Source organism: Chlamydotis macqueenii, chromosome Z (assembly GCF_036417535.1).
Source record: "Chlamydotis macqueenii isolate bChlMac1 chromosome Z, bChlMac1.mat, whole genome shotgun sequence".
In the NCBI taxonomy this organism is placed as follows: Eukaryota; Metazoa; Chordata; class Aves; order Otidiformes; family Otididae; genus Chlamydotis; species Chlamydotis macqueenii.
In genome coordinates this window covers 30,277,316-30,295,285 of record NC_141593.1, presented here as the reverse complement: position 1 = coordinate 30,295,285, position 17,970 = coordinate 30,277,316, and the positions used below count along the sequence as shown (strand labels likewise).

Genomic DNA, 17,970 nt, shown 5'->3' with positions numbered 1-17,970 from the left:
TTTGGGTTTTTGTTTTCTGTTTTTTTTTTTTTCCCCCTGACAATATATTCCCTTTTGTGCTGTGTGAAATCTAGTTGAGAAAGAATCTAAAATTGCTATTAAAGAAATAATACATCTGAACTGCAGCCCACTGCACTCTGCTTCTGAAAGGAACACCCAGGGTAATGTGGCAAGTTAGGAAAGTAGGTATTGCAAAAAAAGTAAGTAGAAATATGCATAGTATAAACTCTGTAGTCTCACGGAAAAAAAAAAAAAGAAAAAAGTAGAACTCCTTCATTGCTGTGATGTGGTAAAAAGAGTATATTCTCCAGTATAAAGCATTTTACATCTGCGTAATTCTTTATAAACTTTGATGTCAATTGGAGGAGTTCCTACTTCTGCAAGTCTTCAGAAACTATTTCTTAGTGTCTTCTTCATGGCTTCTCCTAGCTCAGCTCTTGCAGGGGATGGTCATGAGAACAATGGAGACTTCGGTCATTGTACTTCTCTCACAACTTTACCTTGAATACCAGATTTTGTGGGAGAACAAGGGTTATAATTACAGATTATGAGTATTGTAAGATTTAAATAAAATTGTAATTCACCTGTTGGTTAGAGTGGTTTTATGGTTTTAGCACAGATAGCACTATGTCCTCCTCTCAATAAAGTTCATTTCTACTTCAAAATAATTTTTTCATAATCCTTCATTAATTATTATTATTAGCTTGCAATCCCCAAGCCTTAGCAAAATGTTTACCTTGTTAACATGACAAATCCTTTGTGTCACATAGCTCTTTTGTATTTCCTTATTTAAAGACAAGGTTCTTTACTCCAGCTGATTATTATGAAGCTTTTGCTGACTTTGGCAGTTTCAGTGGGATTTTTATGTAATGCAAGGCTCCATATGGACTTGACAGCTGCTAAGCAGAAAGCCATATTCATAAGAAACTGACCTTTATATCATATTTCCTTCTTAACTCAGGCTTCTGAATTTAACAATAGAAAGTGGTCATGGAGACAGACTGAATCAGAACAGTGAAGTTCTGCCTGCTTTATGCAATACACTAGATGTATTTGTGAAGTAATTTCCTCCTTGAACATAGAACAGAAAATCTGTTCCTCCAAAGCAAATTCCTAGGTCTTGTGTAAATCGTTTCACATTTATTATCTGAGATCTGTAGTCATAGCTTTATACCCTTAAGGAAGTAGATTCAGATTGATACCATTTTTGTGTAAGAACCTGTCACTGCAATGCAAAAATTACACTACTAGCCTCTAAGTTTTATTGTATGATTTACTCTGTGTGTGTGTGCAGTAGTTAACAAATGTTATGAGAAGTTGTATGTAATTTTAATGTTTTTCCTCATCAGACTTCTTTCTGTAAATTACAGCCATTCTTTTACTTTAATACTGAGTATTGGAAAAGATGAAGATGCATTTTGACGCCATGCCACACTGCTGTACTATTACAAGTTTTATTGTAGCTTTTCAGTATCAGTGGGTAGGATTTGTGATGAGAAGACAATTTACGGAATACAGGACATTTATCTTTTTGTATCTCAAGCTGCAACAAGATAAACACTGGACACTAAAACACAATAAATTTTACGTAGTACAAGCACATAGAAAACTTATTATTGTTATAAAACACTTTAAAAGTCCATGAAGAACATACAACCTACTGAAAGAATCTGTACCAAAGAAACAGCTGCACTTAACTGCCATATCATTACAAATAATAGTGACTTATATGCAAAAAACAATTTCTTCTCAGCAAAAATTTGTTTTCTATTCTTTATCTTTACAATAGTATCCTCTTTCTAATATTACAAACATACTTTTTTTTTTTTATTCTGTAACTTCACTTTCGTAGGATGCGCTCCATTTGTTGAGAAACAATTAGTGTAGTCAGTGAATGATGAAGAGTTGTTTGTTTTCTTATTAATGACACATATGCTGTTGCATTCATGTAGTTTATTTGGTGCTTAGTTCCACCTAGGGTAGTATCTGAGCCAGAAGAATAGTTATGATAGAGAATTTTAAAGACATAATGCAGGAATTTGAAGTGACACTAGTCAAGATTTATAGCAGTGTATTATCTCTTTCGTTTGTGCTGTGAATGCTTTCTTAGGATAATAACATTTTTTATGTTTATATAGTTAAAAGAATATTCAGATAAAATAAAGCTCAAGTTATCATATTAGGATCTAGGTTTTGATCTGATACCTAGTGCTATTTTGCCAAAGAATTCCACAGAGACAGTTTAAATAGTCAAATACTGCAATAAATGTCACTTTTATTTCGCCCAACTGAAAACAGTGATATGTGTAGGAAGAGAAAAGTAGCCCAGTTCGTACAGCAAGAAAAATTATTCAAGGACAGACTGTGTAGGTCATTATAGGTAAAACTGAGCTTTGTAGAAGCTTTTTAGAAAGATTAATTTGCAAAATTTTTAGGAGTTTTTTGGAGGGAAATGGAGGCACGAGTGAAGAATTTCACTCCATTACTCCTTTCTTAAAAAAAAAATAAATGTTGACAGTGCTTTAAAAATATGTTGGAAATTTAAAGCAGCACTAGTGTCTCATGTGAGACAATTACAAAGTTTAGTGTTTAAGAGCTGCTGTATTTCATGTACTATATAAAACAGAACAACGTGATGCTTTAATCACAAAAATATTTAAACTAAGCAAGGTTTTTCATTACTCAAGTATTCCTCTGCTCCTGATATTTATTTCATACCTGAAGTTGAGTGTAATCCTCTACTTCCAACACAGAATTATTTCCACTACAATTGCTTATGATATCACAGACATAGGATTTTAATTGCCAATGAGGAATAAACAGATTACACTTAAGACTGGAGGAAAAGAAATATAAAACAGTAGAATTGGTTCTTAACAAGTTAGATTTTCTAAAGCTGTTTATGTAATAGAGGATCCAAAGATATTTTCAAATACTGGCTATTTTCCTCCTTAAGTATACTTTGGTTATATAAATATATAGCTTGATTTCACTGGAGTCAGGTTTTACATGATCTCATTTGATTATAGGAATATTAGTTTGATATTGTAGAGGAAATATCTTTGTTCTTGAAAGGAGTTTGGCAAAAGCCTTAGTTGTATTTCTAGCTGCTCTTGAACAGTTGGGTCACTTTCCTTTGAGAGTCAACAGGAAGTGTCTCATCTGTGTGTTTTAAACTGTTTTTAGGACCAGGATAAAAACTTACATTTGATTTCCAAAGAAGACTTAATAACGCAAAAAAAAATGTGAGTTTGTCCCCTGATACCTCTTGAAAATGGCAACCTTTATAGTGTGATGTGAAAAACTCTGCCTTAATAAGAAAACATAATTCTATTGGCCTGTTGCCATGATCATGTATTAATGTTCATGCATCTAACATTCATGTTTTGGTAATGCAGTGTGCAAATCTCATTCTATTAGCAAGTTTCCTCCATAATTCAATGGCATCCTCTTATAGATTCATCATCTATGATAGGAAATTCTCATCACAATTGCTGGCATTGGTAAAAAAAGGGTCAAATTGTTCATTTTTATGGGTAGCTGACTACTTTCTCCAGTTGTGCAGAGTGTATCTGCATTGGCGTCTTCTCAAATTTATCTTTTTCATTCTTCTTTCTCTACCCTGTCTTAGGTTTCTCTATGACCCAGTGCTTTTTAATGATTTAATTAGAGCCTCAAACACAGCACCTACAGTGCTGGGAAATTCTTTACAGAATATGCTTCCTTCCCCTTCTGGGCTTGTGAAACCTACACAGTAACTCACATTCCCCACAGCACATGAAGACTCAAACCTGCTGGCTCTTAATTTGCTGACATAGTGACCCTATGTAGAGCACTGTTCCCGGGCAGGCAGGCATATGTCAGGTTACACCAAGAAGGGTTGCATTTTGTCATCCATTCCTTCCCCAGTACTGTACCAGGATATACTCCTGAAAGACTCACAATCACAGCAGGGAACGTTTGCCTTTTGTTTAACCGGTGTAAAGGAAAACTTCACAATCAGCAGGTACATAATTTACTGGAGGGGGGGTTGTTTGAAATTCTTTGGGAAACACATTTTGGTTACCATAATTCATGGTCAAATAACTATTTTATGGATGGTGCATTGTTCTAGTAAATATTGCTCAAATCTTTTCCCAGTAACAGATCAGACTTTTTTTCAGCAGCCAACCATTTAGAACACGGTAGCTGAAAAAATAGTCAAAGCATGGGAGGATAATAACACTATTACAGATCTTGTTATTTCTCTTGCACAAAGCACCCATACTGCACAGTTACGCTATTAAAAAAAAAAATCTAATTCTTTGTTAATGACAGCTTTACTGAAGGCAAACTTTCAGAATGAATATAATAGAAATCATATTAAAGTGCCATCCATTAAACCATTAAAGCACTCATTAAAACTGTTAGTACAAAGTTGTTATTTATGAGTTATTGGTCTTTCATACTTCTGAAATGTGTCTGCCAATACTACTCTATTCCTTGTTCCAGTGTGACTATTAAGTCTGAGGAAATATAAATTAACTTTATTTTACCAAAACAGCACTTTGTGGATAGTAAGACCATGAAGTCATTCAAATTGGTGAGAAAAACAGGAAAGATTGAAGTTTAATCTATTTGCCTGGTTTTGACATAATTTCTGTTAACTATGTCTATATGCAGGCCTAAATATTAATCACTGCATTACACCATCTGGCTTTACATCATACAAAGAAGTGTATTTAGAATATAATATGCTGCTATGAGGAACATATCCTCATGTAGTTCTACAAATAGCTGACAGAGAAAGATGCTGTTTGATTTTTTCATTGGTATTGAAAAGCAGCTTTAGATCTCTTAAACAGTAAGGAGTGAAAATGGGAAGAATAATACTGAACAATTGAAGCTAAGCTTTAAATGTAAAATATTCTTAATAATCTGTAAATTAACAGTAGGTATAAGAGCTGAAGCTCGTTAGATCATCATTTTCTAAGTGCAACTGTATATGCAAAAATGCACCTTAAACTTTATGATTGCAGGTAGTTGTAATTATGAATAAATAATTTATGGGTTTTTTAAATTTATGTACATCCTTTTTATTTTTTATGGGGTACAGCCTGAGTCCTCCAGTCCAGGCTTGAAACTAGCCTGTCTGTTAGTCAGACAGTGTATTCTGTTATTTTCTAGTTTTCTTGTCAAGTGTGAAGAGAAAATGTATGTGACATCTTATATTGTGAAGTAATTTCCAGAATATTTGGACACTGCAGGTAAAAACCTAAAAGATTGGGCAGAGTGTCTCCTTCAGTTATATATCTAGAAAAATGCAGAGTGGTGTTGCCTCATTCTAGGGCTGTGGGCTGCTATTCAGCTAGCATGTTTGCATATATATATCTCAAAAAATTCTGACTAGGTAGTCACAGATAGTGAAAATGTGCTATACTCATGGTCAAATAATTAATTTTATTTAAAAAATTATTTAGAGTATAATACATTATTATATTAAGCATGTTCTGTTTATTTGAAATTACTATGTTTATGTTCTAAATTATTGATAGAATTCTGAGCTAAGCCCATAGTAATTACTTTCTTAAATACTGAAAACTTGACCTGCAAATACTCTGCACAAGTTACCTTATTCACCTCATTCACTCAAAAAGGAAAAGAGGAGATTCTTGCTGAGATAAATCATTATGTAAATTTGATTGCTTTTCAAGTCGTATGATGTAGATGAATTGCTAGTCAGCTGATAAACAGGTATATTACAGGTCTTAAATACACTGTGTGTGTATATGACTCTCCTCTTCCCAGTGCTGATGGAAATGTGATCCGAATTCTTTCTGTTCACCTTAGATGAAATAAGTAACACCTAGCAGTAAGGACAAAAATATTTGTGTTTTTAAATGAAGCTGTGCTTACTTACTTCAGAATCCTATCAGCTATCTACCTGGACTTGTACAAAGCATTTAACACTGTCCCGCATGACATCCTTCTCTCTAAACTGGAGAGGCATGGCTTTCATAGATGGACCATTTACTGGATAAGGAATTGGCTGGATGGCCACACTCAGGGAGTGGTGGTCAACAGCTCAGTGTCCAAGTGGATACCGGTAACAAGTGGCATCCCTCAGGGATCCGTGTTGGGCCCAGCAAGTTCACCGATGACACCAAGCTGTGTGGTGCCATCGACACGCTGAAGGGGAGGAATGCCATCCAGAGGGACCTTAACAGGCTGGAGGGGTAGGCCCATGCAAACCTCATGAAGTTCAACCAGGCCAAGTGCAAGGTCCTGCACAAGGGTCATGGCAATCCCAGGCACAAATATAGGCTGGGCACAGAATGGATTGAGACCAACCCTGAGGAGTGGGACTTAGGAGTGATGGTAGGTGAGAAGTTTAACATGAGCAGGCAATGTGCCCTTGTGGCCCAGAAGGCCAACTGCATGCTGGGCTGCATCAAGAGGAGCGTGGCCAGCAGGTCGAGGGAGAAAATTTCCCCCTCTGCTCTGCCCTGGTGAGACCCCACCTGGAGTACTGCGTCCAGCTCTGGAGCCCCCAACATAAGAAGGACATGGACCAGTTGGAGAGGGTCTAGAGGAGGGCCACGAAGGTGATAAGAAGGCTGGAGCACCTCTCCTATGAGGACAGGAGCTGCCACACACAGCGGAGTAGGTAAAGCAGTGTGCAAAGAGTGAGCCAGAACCTGAACCATCACACTCCTATTCAGCGGATCTCAGTTAGGTTATGCAAATGAGCTCAACCAGGCCCAGCTCCAGAAGACCGTAAGGAAAATTAGCAAAATTCTGGAAAATTAGCTGGTAATGGATACAAAAGTTAATTGAGTCTAGGGTATTAGTAGATAGGATAAGGTACTGGGACTTGGTTTCCTAAACGGAAATGGTGGGATATTCTCCAACCTCTCTATGAAGCAACCAAGCAAAACTAATTTTTTTTAGAACAATCTCAAGAAAGAAGTGAAGTCATTATCTGAATGTTACATAAATAAATTGTATAAGATATGTAGAGATGCATAAGAATGAAGCAGTTTTCTGACTGGCAGAATACTAATTATTAATCTAAGAAATAAATCCTAGTAGGTCACACTGTTAGCTTCGCACATCTTCATTGTTTGATAATACCTACTCTAACAGATTACACGTCATATTTCTTTATAATTAACATAAAATGGACTCACAGCTGTTGTAACCCTGGGAGGAGTCAGTATAAGTGATGCAAAAGAGATGGCTTGATACTATAAGTGGCAGTATGGAGCTTCCAACTTGTGCTTTGTCTGCTCATGGAAACTGAATACAGTGTTGGTGAACTGCCTTGTCTAGGCTTATCTGTGTCCTTATTTTTTTGTAATATACAGCAACCTGACGCAGGCAGCTGCTGATTGTTACTAGGATTAAGCTAACAACATGAGCCGCAAACCACAGTTGCATATACGTGTTGATGAAATAATTTTAAGGTCTCTAATATTACAGAAAGGGAAAGTAAAACAATATGTAATTAATTGTGACTTCTCAGTATGAGATGACCTTTCATACAGCCAATACCGTAGCAAGCATTAGCAGGTACCATCTGTTATGTATTTTGTATTCACTCAACTGTGTGTATACCGCAACCACAGAGGTAAAAGTAAATACTATAGCATGGAGTCTTCCTGCTGGTGAAGGATGAAGGAGTGTGGGACAAGCTTCAATAACTCTGTCCTGGAACATGAAAGAAGCAGGAAATAAACAGAGAAATAAGATATCATTAAAATTTCAGATATGCCTGAATTTCTTTCTCATTTGTCATTCAAGGAAATAAAAATTAAGTCTCTTTATGTTGTCCCTGGATGATAGGCAGCTGGTCCCCTGAGCAACACTAGGTATCACATGTTGGCCTGGCATCAAAATGAAAGAACAGAAACAATATTATTTTTCTTATGGAAAACTTCTACAGGAACATTTGGAGTTTATTTAACAAACAGGACACTGAATTTTTGGAACATCTCACATAGTAATAGAGAGAAAAATATTTATTCCCCTTCATCCCAGTGTTTTTGAGATTTCTGACATTTTTTTAATTCTCTATTATGCTAGCACCCCTCACTTACTAAACTGAGTTAAAATGTAAAAAGATGGATAGCATACTCTTGCCTTTCTGAAGAGAAAGCCTTGGATTTGAAAAGCTCATGCTTTAAACTCCAGGTGGAAATTTCATATGGATAAATATCAAATGTTTTATATAGTATGATATAATATGTTACAATGTGTTCCAAAGTCATACTTTTATTCAAAAGTAAAGTATTTCTAGAGTAAACTATGGTAGCATATGGTTTGTAATCATTATAAATACAACAAAAGTTTCCTTTTTTTCCTTCTCTTTCTCTTTTGAAGTCTATTGATCCGGGTCAGCAGTTCACATGGGAACACTCTAACTTGGAAGTAAACAAACCAAAGAATAGATATGCGAATGTAATTGCATATGACCATTCCCGTGTTCTACTCTCAGCAATAGAAGGTAAGGAGACCTTTAAAATTAAACTAATTAAAACAGAAAATCCGGTATAATTTAACCTCCTGATTTCTTTGCATAGTAATATAAAGATGTGTTAATTAAAGTACTTCCAGTAAATTCCTGTAATGCCAATTCTTTTCTGATGTTCATTCTCAGCAATTCATTATGAAAATGCACTAAAATTGACACAGAGTCACATAATACTGAATGCATCAGGTCCCTGTGTTTATGCCAACATGTTATCTAAAGTGAATTATCATCACTGTTTACTTACACTAATTTTACAAAGCAAATATAGCAGTAACCTTGCATGAATTGAGGTTTTTGTCCATCAATGACATTATCAACATATCCGATTATAGAGTTTTAGTTGCCAAATCCTTAATGTGGGAAAAAAAAATCAGTTCAGCTTTATTTTCTTAGGGAGAATTTTGAGAATTCTGTGTTAGAACTTCCAGTTTTTTCTTTTCCATTTACAGTCTGAATGTTAAACAAGAGTGTTTAACCAAATGCCCATGCGCAGATATTGTTGGAACTTCAGTATTTCACTGACAAAAGATTGGCAGAGGGTAAAATGAGAGCTCTTCATTTTATCTTTCTTTGTCAAAAAACTTTCAAAAAACTTGAACATTATTTCTTTTCTTAGCAGTTCTGCCTTACCACTGACCAAGTTTCTGGGATGAAGACAGATTTTCAGTTTAGTGTATATTGACAGTCAGGTTTTAATGATGGCCAGAATACAATGGATTATATGTTTAAGTGAAACTATGTAAATTAAAATAAAATTTGCCTTTAGTAACTCTGACAGGGCTTGCATATGATAACATAAGATGTAGGGAACTGTATTCAAGGTCATAATTATTTCAATCCTAGCATGCTACAAGTTAAGCTGCAAAGTGTTTTAATGTAGTTATAAACAGCTGCTTATCTTTGGCTACTCCAGGCCTGAAGACACTGGATACAGGAGGGATAATATTTATAGGTGTACCACATTTTAATATTAGCTACTTGGTGAAGAAAAAGGCAATTCCACTGATAGAAGTTTAGATCTTCCCTTCTTTGTTGCAGCATACTGTGGGCTTTGATAATACAGATAAGAGCTTCTCAAATGTATTAGAAAATTTGAATTATTGCCTTGAAAAATTTGCCTGCTTAGGTTCGTTCCACCTCTGAGGCTCATATAGAAGTTCTGACAAGATCTTTTGTAATGTTGCTTACAATTTTTCATATTGCCTTGTAGAAGAATATAGCTGTATAGAAACCTGCCACTACCTAGTAGAACTACCTGTCTAAACACTGAAAAGAGGATATTTAATTAGCATTATATGTGGTGGAATTCAAGAAAAATATCCCTTTCTGTGTAACTGGTCTAGTCAAGAACTAAGTACGTGGTCAGGAAAGGCCAGGAACAGCAATTTGACAGCCATTCTGAATTGTAACTTGGAAATAAATCTATTTGAGAGAAAACTTAAGATTTTCATGGAATTTTGTTTGGAAAAAGAGTTGTGTAATGGGAGAAAGAAGGAGAGGAAAAAAATCTAGTTGCAAATAAATTTATTTCATAATTTTTAAGGCAGACATCTGTGCTTAGAAGGTTCTGCCAGGTTCCCCTTCGTGTAAATGGCCCATGAAATTTGGTTCCTGTAAAAAAAATGAACATATTCAGAGAAAGGGAAGAAAATTTGGGAGGCAAAACAGAAAATGTTAGTCAAAGTAATTAAAAGTATCAAATTACACAGTACATTAGACTACTTTTTAAATAACAGATAGTAAAAATATGAAAAAAATCTACATTGTGCCCATAGGAAAAGACTGAGTATTTTGAGGAGCAGGGGCAACATACAGTTAAACTGTAATGTTTTATTGCCTTTTGTAAGTAAGAAATACCACAATGAGGCTAACTTTTCTAACCCTATAATAGCTAGTGACCCTAAACAAAGAAAAGTATTATAACCCTTTGAAATATCAGTATTATGTGTAAAACCACAAATTAGATTATAACTCATTTGTTGATTGCATAATTTTAAGTATTTTCTCAGTCTTCATCTTATGGTGAAAACAGCAATATAAATCAAATATTAAATGCCTTTTTATGCTATAATAATTCCTCCTGAAAACAGTAATAAATTAGTATTTAAATATCATTTTAATTTTTTTTCCCCCTGGAATTTTATATGATTGTGTTTCTGAAATTTTGTGTGAGTACCTTCATAAGTTTAATACATTGGTCTTAGCATTTGGTAAAAAGTGCTTATCTTTCAAGTTTTAAGTAAATATTCCTACAATGAAAATGCATACCATTTAAAACAGTTGACAGCTGCTATTGTTTTTATGCTACTAGGGAAATCAATACTTTGAATATTGTTTTTTAAAAAATTCTCCTTTGTTAGAATACAAGTTGATCAGGACCTAAATTTGGACTATAATATTACATTTTGTTACAGCTAGATAGAGAATATTTGTTTGAATTTTATATATAGATCTTATCTGCAATTCTTTGATGGCCATAAGAAGAGTACTATTTTCCATGAGGTTTGAATAATAACTGTGCTCTTTCTAAGATTAAGAGCTCCATTCTACATCTAGACACTTGGTCCCTGTTTAAAAGCAAATATATATAAAAAAGAAACTAAAACTCTGCCAAACTGTAATCCTGCACTGATGGTGACTTTGCCTCTTGATGGTGTTGCACTAACGTGGAATGCTGTAATTGCTACTCTAAAACAGGACATGAGACTAGTTTTGTTCTGTTGCCCATCTCTGACTACAGGCAATAAAAAGCTATTCCTAGAAAGTCTTAAGAAGCATGTAACAGTGGTTTGAAATTATTTCTTTCCACTCATTGATAATATCAAGTTGTTTAAAATTGCATTTTTTATATCATAGTTTGATTATTTGATATCACAGTTTGGCTTGGAAGAGACATTAAAGATCTTCTAGTTCCAAGCCCCCTGCCATAGGCAGGGACACCTTACACTAGACCAAATCACTCAAGTCCATCCAGCCTAGCCTTGAACACTTCCAGGGATGGGGCATCCACAACTTCTCTGGGCAACCTGTTCCAGTGCCTCACCACCCTCACAGTAATCTATTCTATTTAAACAGTTCTTACTGACGCCTAGTACCTGGCTTAGTTCATTTTTGCTCTGACATAGTTCAAAACATCAGTCATTGATTTAAACCGATAGTACACCTTCATCAGCATTTTGAGTTCTTCATTGCATTTTTCCAACTTGTAAAAGCATGATAGAATTTAATCCTATTACTTCACACACTTTTTATGACTAACAACACATCTCTTAGGGAAGCAGCACAGAAACGAAGGCTTATGGTTTAATTTGTTTTAAGTAGAAAGGCTGTTGAGTACTTAGCCTTTGTAAAGGCTTGAAATAATTTCATTATTTGATTTCAGTTTGTGAATAAAACATGAAGTCCAATTAAAGCTATTTAAGATTATAACTGTCTTCAGGAAATCAAGCGAATAATTCTGAGGTCTACGTTATTAGCCTTGTGGATCTGAATCTGTGTTGCAGCAAGCTGTACTGTCATCTCAGTTCACGAGTACAGTCTTAGCATACATTGGGAGCTATAGTGTTTAGGTTTTTTTTTTTAATCTTTTGCACTTTAATTGTGACATTGGCTGATTTTGTTTCATTGCTTATGCATTCTTACTCTGCAAAATCTGGGCCACTTTGTTCTCTTGAGATATCTGAAAATGGGATGTCTTTTATGCTCAACTACTCATCTGATTCTTCCCGCACTGTGCTTGATTCCTGTCTAGCAGAATAAGGAGATTGCAAACTCTGGTCATTCAACATTGTAGTTGAAAAGGCTACTAGAAAATAGTTATGGTAGAATTACAGTCTGGAAGTTTACTCTTTAGCTGACTTTTTGTGCAGACATGATGACTCTGCCTTCATGAAACTTGTAAAAGTCTGGTTATACTGCATGGATTACCGTAAATTTACACTTCAGATGTGCTATCCTAAATCTGCACTCAACTCTACTGATGCCAATAGACTTAGTTAAGATTCATATCAGTATTATTGAAGGCAGAATTTGCTTGCCTTGTCCCCTTCTTGACACTTGTTTTTGCAAAACAACTGACCTCTTAACTATTAAACCCAAATTTAAGTAATGATGGCAATTGCTGCTGTGCTTGTGGGTATCTTGCCTTCAAGCTATGGCAGCTAACAAAGGTTTGCAGGACTTCATTGCACTGCAGTCAAACTAGTTGTCATTTGATCGTTTTTGCACTATTAGACTTGACAGAGAATTTTTCAGCTTTCTCAGCTCAGAATGAGGTTATGGCCAGAAAAGTCATTGCGGAAAGTGACATTTTAATATTTAAATTTATTTGCCTTTGATAATTGTTTCTGCTTGGTCAGTGTAGATATTTACAGATGTTCAGGTTTTGCATATGTTGTTTTTAAACTGCACACACTTCATTAGGCCTCTTATGATAAGGCACCTTCCCTAGAGGGCTTTAAGTTTATGCATTGTGGGAACATAGCTGATGAAGCAAAAACTAGCGTGGTAAAGTGTGAGATAGAAAGTGAGAGTGGAAAAATGGTATTACAGAATACAAAACTATTTTGGAGCAGGATGTGAAACTGAGGTCATGCATGAAAACAGTGATTAAAAGAGACTTTGTGTGAGAAATGATGTGTATGATACTTGAAGGGACTATGAGAATAGATAGAGAACAAAAAAAGCACCTAATGGATACTGTAGGTGAGTATTGGAGTTGGATATGTATTGGATAATGGAGCTGAGCATTATGAATCCTATTGTATTCTTGATCTCAGTGGAGATAGAACCCTATAGAGTACTGTATTCTGCTAGAGATAAACCCTTGATGACAATTGTCTTGCAGTACGAAGTGTTGGAGCAGCACCTAGTTTGTCCTGAAACTGTATTAGTTAAGTCACTAACAGTTGCTCAGGTCCTGTGGTAAATGGACTTTCTTGCCCATGTCCCAGCTGCATTCTTTTCATATGTCATGAGACTGAGTTGCCTTGTAAAAGTATTTTTCTGGCTAAAGAACATAGAGGATTTTTCTGTCCTCTTGATAAAAGGTGAGTGGAGATATAGAGTGGAATTTTCCACTTTAACCTAGCTGGGAGGAAATCTTCCTTGCAAATATGAGTAATTGTTAATCTTAACTCTTTCATACTTGCATCTGTGATCAGGGAAGGTATAATCTGAAGGCTTTTCTACATTTTAATTTAAAGAATTTGAATTTATTTAATATAGAAGTTAGTTAATTTAATATAATATATCAATAATTTTAATACAAGTTAGTAAGTGGAAGGAGTATTTACAATTTTAGACATTCTGGATTTTTTTACATCAGGTACTAGGATTAACTGCTAAGATTTTTAAAGATCATTCTTTAGTGCACAGTTTGCAATATTTCTCATGCTTAATTTTCATGCTGAGTTTGTGCAGTATCAGCTCCAGAGGACAGCTTCCCCAGAAGATCATTTAACCACTTTACAAAGTGTTGTTTTTCTTTTTCATTTTTTCCTCCGGCTTTTATTTATAACATATGCTTCAAAGTATGATACCAGGCATCATAATATAATTCTAATTTATGCAGAAAACATTTCTTACCGCCTTTCTCAGTTCCTTTGGTAATAATACCCAGTTGGTGTAGATTTCTCCTGTTGACTTCATTTTTCTTTCTCATCTGTTTTGTGCAAAAATTTTTTATTATCTTGATAAAGGAAGAAAATACAGCATTATGCCTAGCAGTTGTATTTTCTAAGTCATTAATTCTAATATCCACAATAAGAAGTGCAATGTCAAAAAGTTTCAAGTCTACAAGAGTGAGGCTTTTGAACTCCAATTTCTGCCTTTCATGGAAGGAAATCATGCTTTTCAGCTATAGAGTATGCAGGTTTAAAAGGTTTTCTTATTTTCTTTTCTTTTTCTCCCAGGAGAGACTTTAAATCAGTTCTAATAATAGTCATCCAGTCTTTCTGTGTCCATCCATGCATCTTGCCTGAGGAGTGCCATTTGCTTCCTGTCTTGTGCCCATGAAGTTACAAACGCTTTCCTTCCCTGAAATATTTTGTTAGGTTTTTCCCTTAATTCCACAGGAAGTCAAATCAAATTAAAATTTGTTTTTAAATATAATTTGAACGTATGAAACGAGAAATTCTATTAAGCTTTCTTGGGCATAAAGGCAAAATTTGATGCCAGATTACAGTTGCAGTAACCCATAATCTGAATCAAGATTATATTGGGTCTTGATTAGTGTCACAGTTAATCACTGAGTTTGTTCATTACTAGGTAAGTGGTGGAATTAAACACTAAGCTTACCTCGAATGAGTGGAGAAACTCTTCAAATTGTATCTGAAAACAAACAAACAAACAAAAGTGTTAAAGAGGCACCTTTACTTTCCATTCAAATTCACATTATTTTGGCAGACGTTTTCAGATGTACCACTGGTTGTCAGGAAAGATAGGACTGTGCAGCCCCTGTACTTCCTGGTTTTGAATCACCAACAGGAGATAATAAATCAGAATAGATTTGGAGGTTCATTTTCTGACAGAAAGCTTGAGAAACATTTCTTTGAAACTTATTTGATAATTCATTGTGTTTCATGGACAAAGAAATTCAACTTTCCTGCTTTGTGGAGTCAAAGTAGTCACAGCTTTAAAATAAGCCAAGGAGTTTGTATTGCCTTGACTCTCTTTTGAAACAGTTTGTGGAACCTGCACTGTGTCCTGGGGTTGTAGACTTGGGCACAGCAGATTGCCTGTGTTAATATAAATAATTCAATTCTACTCAAAGAAGTAACTTCTCTTAATTACTTAAACAAACCTTTTGTATCATGTCATTGTGATACACAACAGTTCTGTATTTCAGCTAACTCATCTGGGGAACACTTTCATGTGCAGCACTGCAGTAATGTGCAAAACACTGCTTTGCCATCCCACCAGCATTGAGATCTCACATGAGTATCTATCTATTCTTCCCCAAGTCATTCATCAGTTAAAAGAACAGCAGTGACATCAAAACTGGTACCTGACATGTTTTGTCTTCCAACAAGAAGAGTTAAAAACTGGGCACTGCACTGCTGAAGCCAGGAGGGACGTGACTGAGACCTGTATGTCCATATTTACGCCATTCTGTGAGCACGGCTGCCTTATTAGTCCAGCCTAGTAACATGATCTTCACTACAGCCAATACTCCTTCTTGACCTTAGCAGGCTGCATGTTATGGTCCAGCTCTCCGTACAAACATGACACTGCATACTCTCAGTTAAATAGATACCAGTTAGGAGCTGGCTTACTCCCATGTGGCACAAAGCATGGGCATGTGTCTAGTAGACACACCCAAAGCGCCTCCATAAGTCTTATCCAAAATATCTGAGCCTCGAGCAATTGGCAGTGTAGCTCCACAGGTCTTGGATTCTGCCTTCTTTTCAAGCATTTAATTTTTATTCAGACCTGCAGAGGTCTTTATTTCATGCACACACCATATAGCAGATTCCACTGTTTCTTAAACTTGACTTACCTAACATGTTTTGTTAAAATAAAGCTCATAGTTAACTTCCCATTTAATGGGAGAAATTAATGTAGCAGTAATATTAATAGTCTGACAACATTGACTGTTTTTCTATGTTTAGAAGAAATGCAGCGACCTCAAATAGGGTGTTAAATGGAGCCTACTCAGGGCATCTGATGGAGAGACTTTTCTCTCTGGCCCAGGCAGAGGTTGTCATACTGGTGGGTGACTGCAGGCAGTGTCAGACCACTTTTTAAATGCTACTGTTTCCACTCTTAGGTGTCTCCATCTGCTATGGATTTTCAGGCTTCTTTTATACTTCCTTATCAGACTGAGTCCTTTGTTTCAAAAGAATAGTTATTCCCAGAGAGGCCATCATACTCCTCAGCTCCACTTGCAAGTACCCGTGTACTACTTGGCATGCAGCAAGCTAAGATTCACTGATGAACTGTGTCACAGGACTTTTTAGCCCTTGTGCAATAGACTATAGGAAATGCTGCCCCATGTTTTCACTCTTCTCTCTTTGCAGGCATACCAGGTAGTGACTATATCAATGCCAACTACATAGATGGATACAGAAAGCAGAATGCTTATATAGCAACACAGGGAGCATTGCCAGAAACTTTTGGTGACTTCTGGAGAATGATGTGGGAGCAACGGGGTGCAACTGTCGTCATGATGACAAAACTAGAGGAGAGGTCCAGGGTAAGGAAAGCATGCACAATGTTAATAATATTGTACCTGAGTAATCACTTACATAACACTTTTCTGTCTTTCATGTATGTTTGTCTGCCTCCTGTATATGCTCAAGAACTTATTTTTTTTAGGTTGCCACAAGTTAAAAGTGTCCATACTATGAAAATCACTTATATATGAATGTTAGTTCCACTGTGAAATTACCAAGTCATGCTACTTATTTTGTCGGGTTTTTTTGTACTCTGAAAAGCCACTCTGTAGTGGCTTTTTGTTTTGTTTCGGGGGTTTTTTTTTGCTGTTTCAATCATACTGGAAATACTAGGAGGTGATTAAAAATGTTACTTCCTCTGTAGTGTCAAGAATATGATTGTATTATCCTGTTATGGGGAAGTTAATGTATGTCAACAGCATTCAGTTTCACATGATATAGATTAAACATTACATAAGATCAGCGAGGAATTGAATTTGCTTAAGAAACATAAGAATTTTTTTAGCACATGCTGGGTGCTGGGAAAACTCTGCAACAGCATATGTGATAATAGAATACAGAATTATCTGTGATATTTCAAATTCAGTTTTACAGGGCAATGTAAAATTAGGAAACCAAAGGACTAAACCATGAGGATACTATTTTAATACTAGAAGTCTTATAATAAAAAATGTGCTATATGAGAAGTGAAATCAAAAGTAATAAGACTTTTTTGTTGTATAATAAGAAAAGTGACAGAAAGAGTAGTAACAGATCACTGTGTGTTCCATGAACATTTACTAGCAGGTCTGTATTTAATGGCATTCATCAGTTCTAATGGTAGATATTATAGGAGTGAAAGGGGAGTGAAAGGGGAAAAAAATAAAAGCAGAGAAAGATGGTGAGAAAAACAAGAGGGAGAAACCCTTCTGTCATGGTTTAACCTAACTGAGTACCACACAGTTGCTCACTCAGTCCACCCTCCCAGGGGATGGGGGAGAGAATCAGGAAAAAAAAGAAAACTCATAGGTTGAGATGAAGACAGTTTACTAGGATAGCTAAGGAAAAAAATAATAATACATGTATATAAATAATTATAAGAACAGTAGGAATAATAAAATATACAAAATGAATAATACACAATTTCTTGCCAACCAAGGATCCGATGACCAATATAGCCTGTCCAAGCAGCAATCATGAAACGAAAAAAAAATTGAAAATGACCCCATGTCGTAGTTCAGCCCCGATCGGGACCAGACTATGCAGTCTCTCTCTCACTCCCCCCACTCTCTGAGAGAATAGGGA

General features: G+C 35.6%; 1 protein-coding gene across 1 annotated transcript in view; it reads left to right on the top strand.

Moving 5' to 3' along the window:
* PTPRD (protein tyrosine phosphatase receptor type D) overlaps positions 1-17,970 on the top strand; it is a 371,958-nt gene that overhangs the window by 300,802 nt on the left and 53,186 nt on the right. Inside the window, exons 28-29 of the mRNA XM_086770018.1 lie at positions 8,362-8,485; positions 16,531-16,706. Of these exons, the coding sequence (XP_086626144.1) occupies positions 8,362-8,485; positions 16,531-16,706 (300 nt within the window). The remainder of the gene's footprint in view (positions 1-8,361; positions 8,486-16,530; positions 16,707-17,970) is intronic.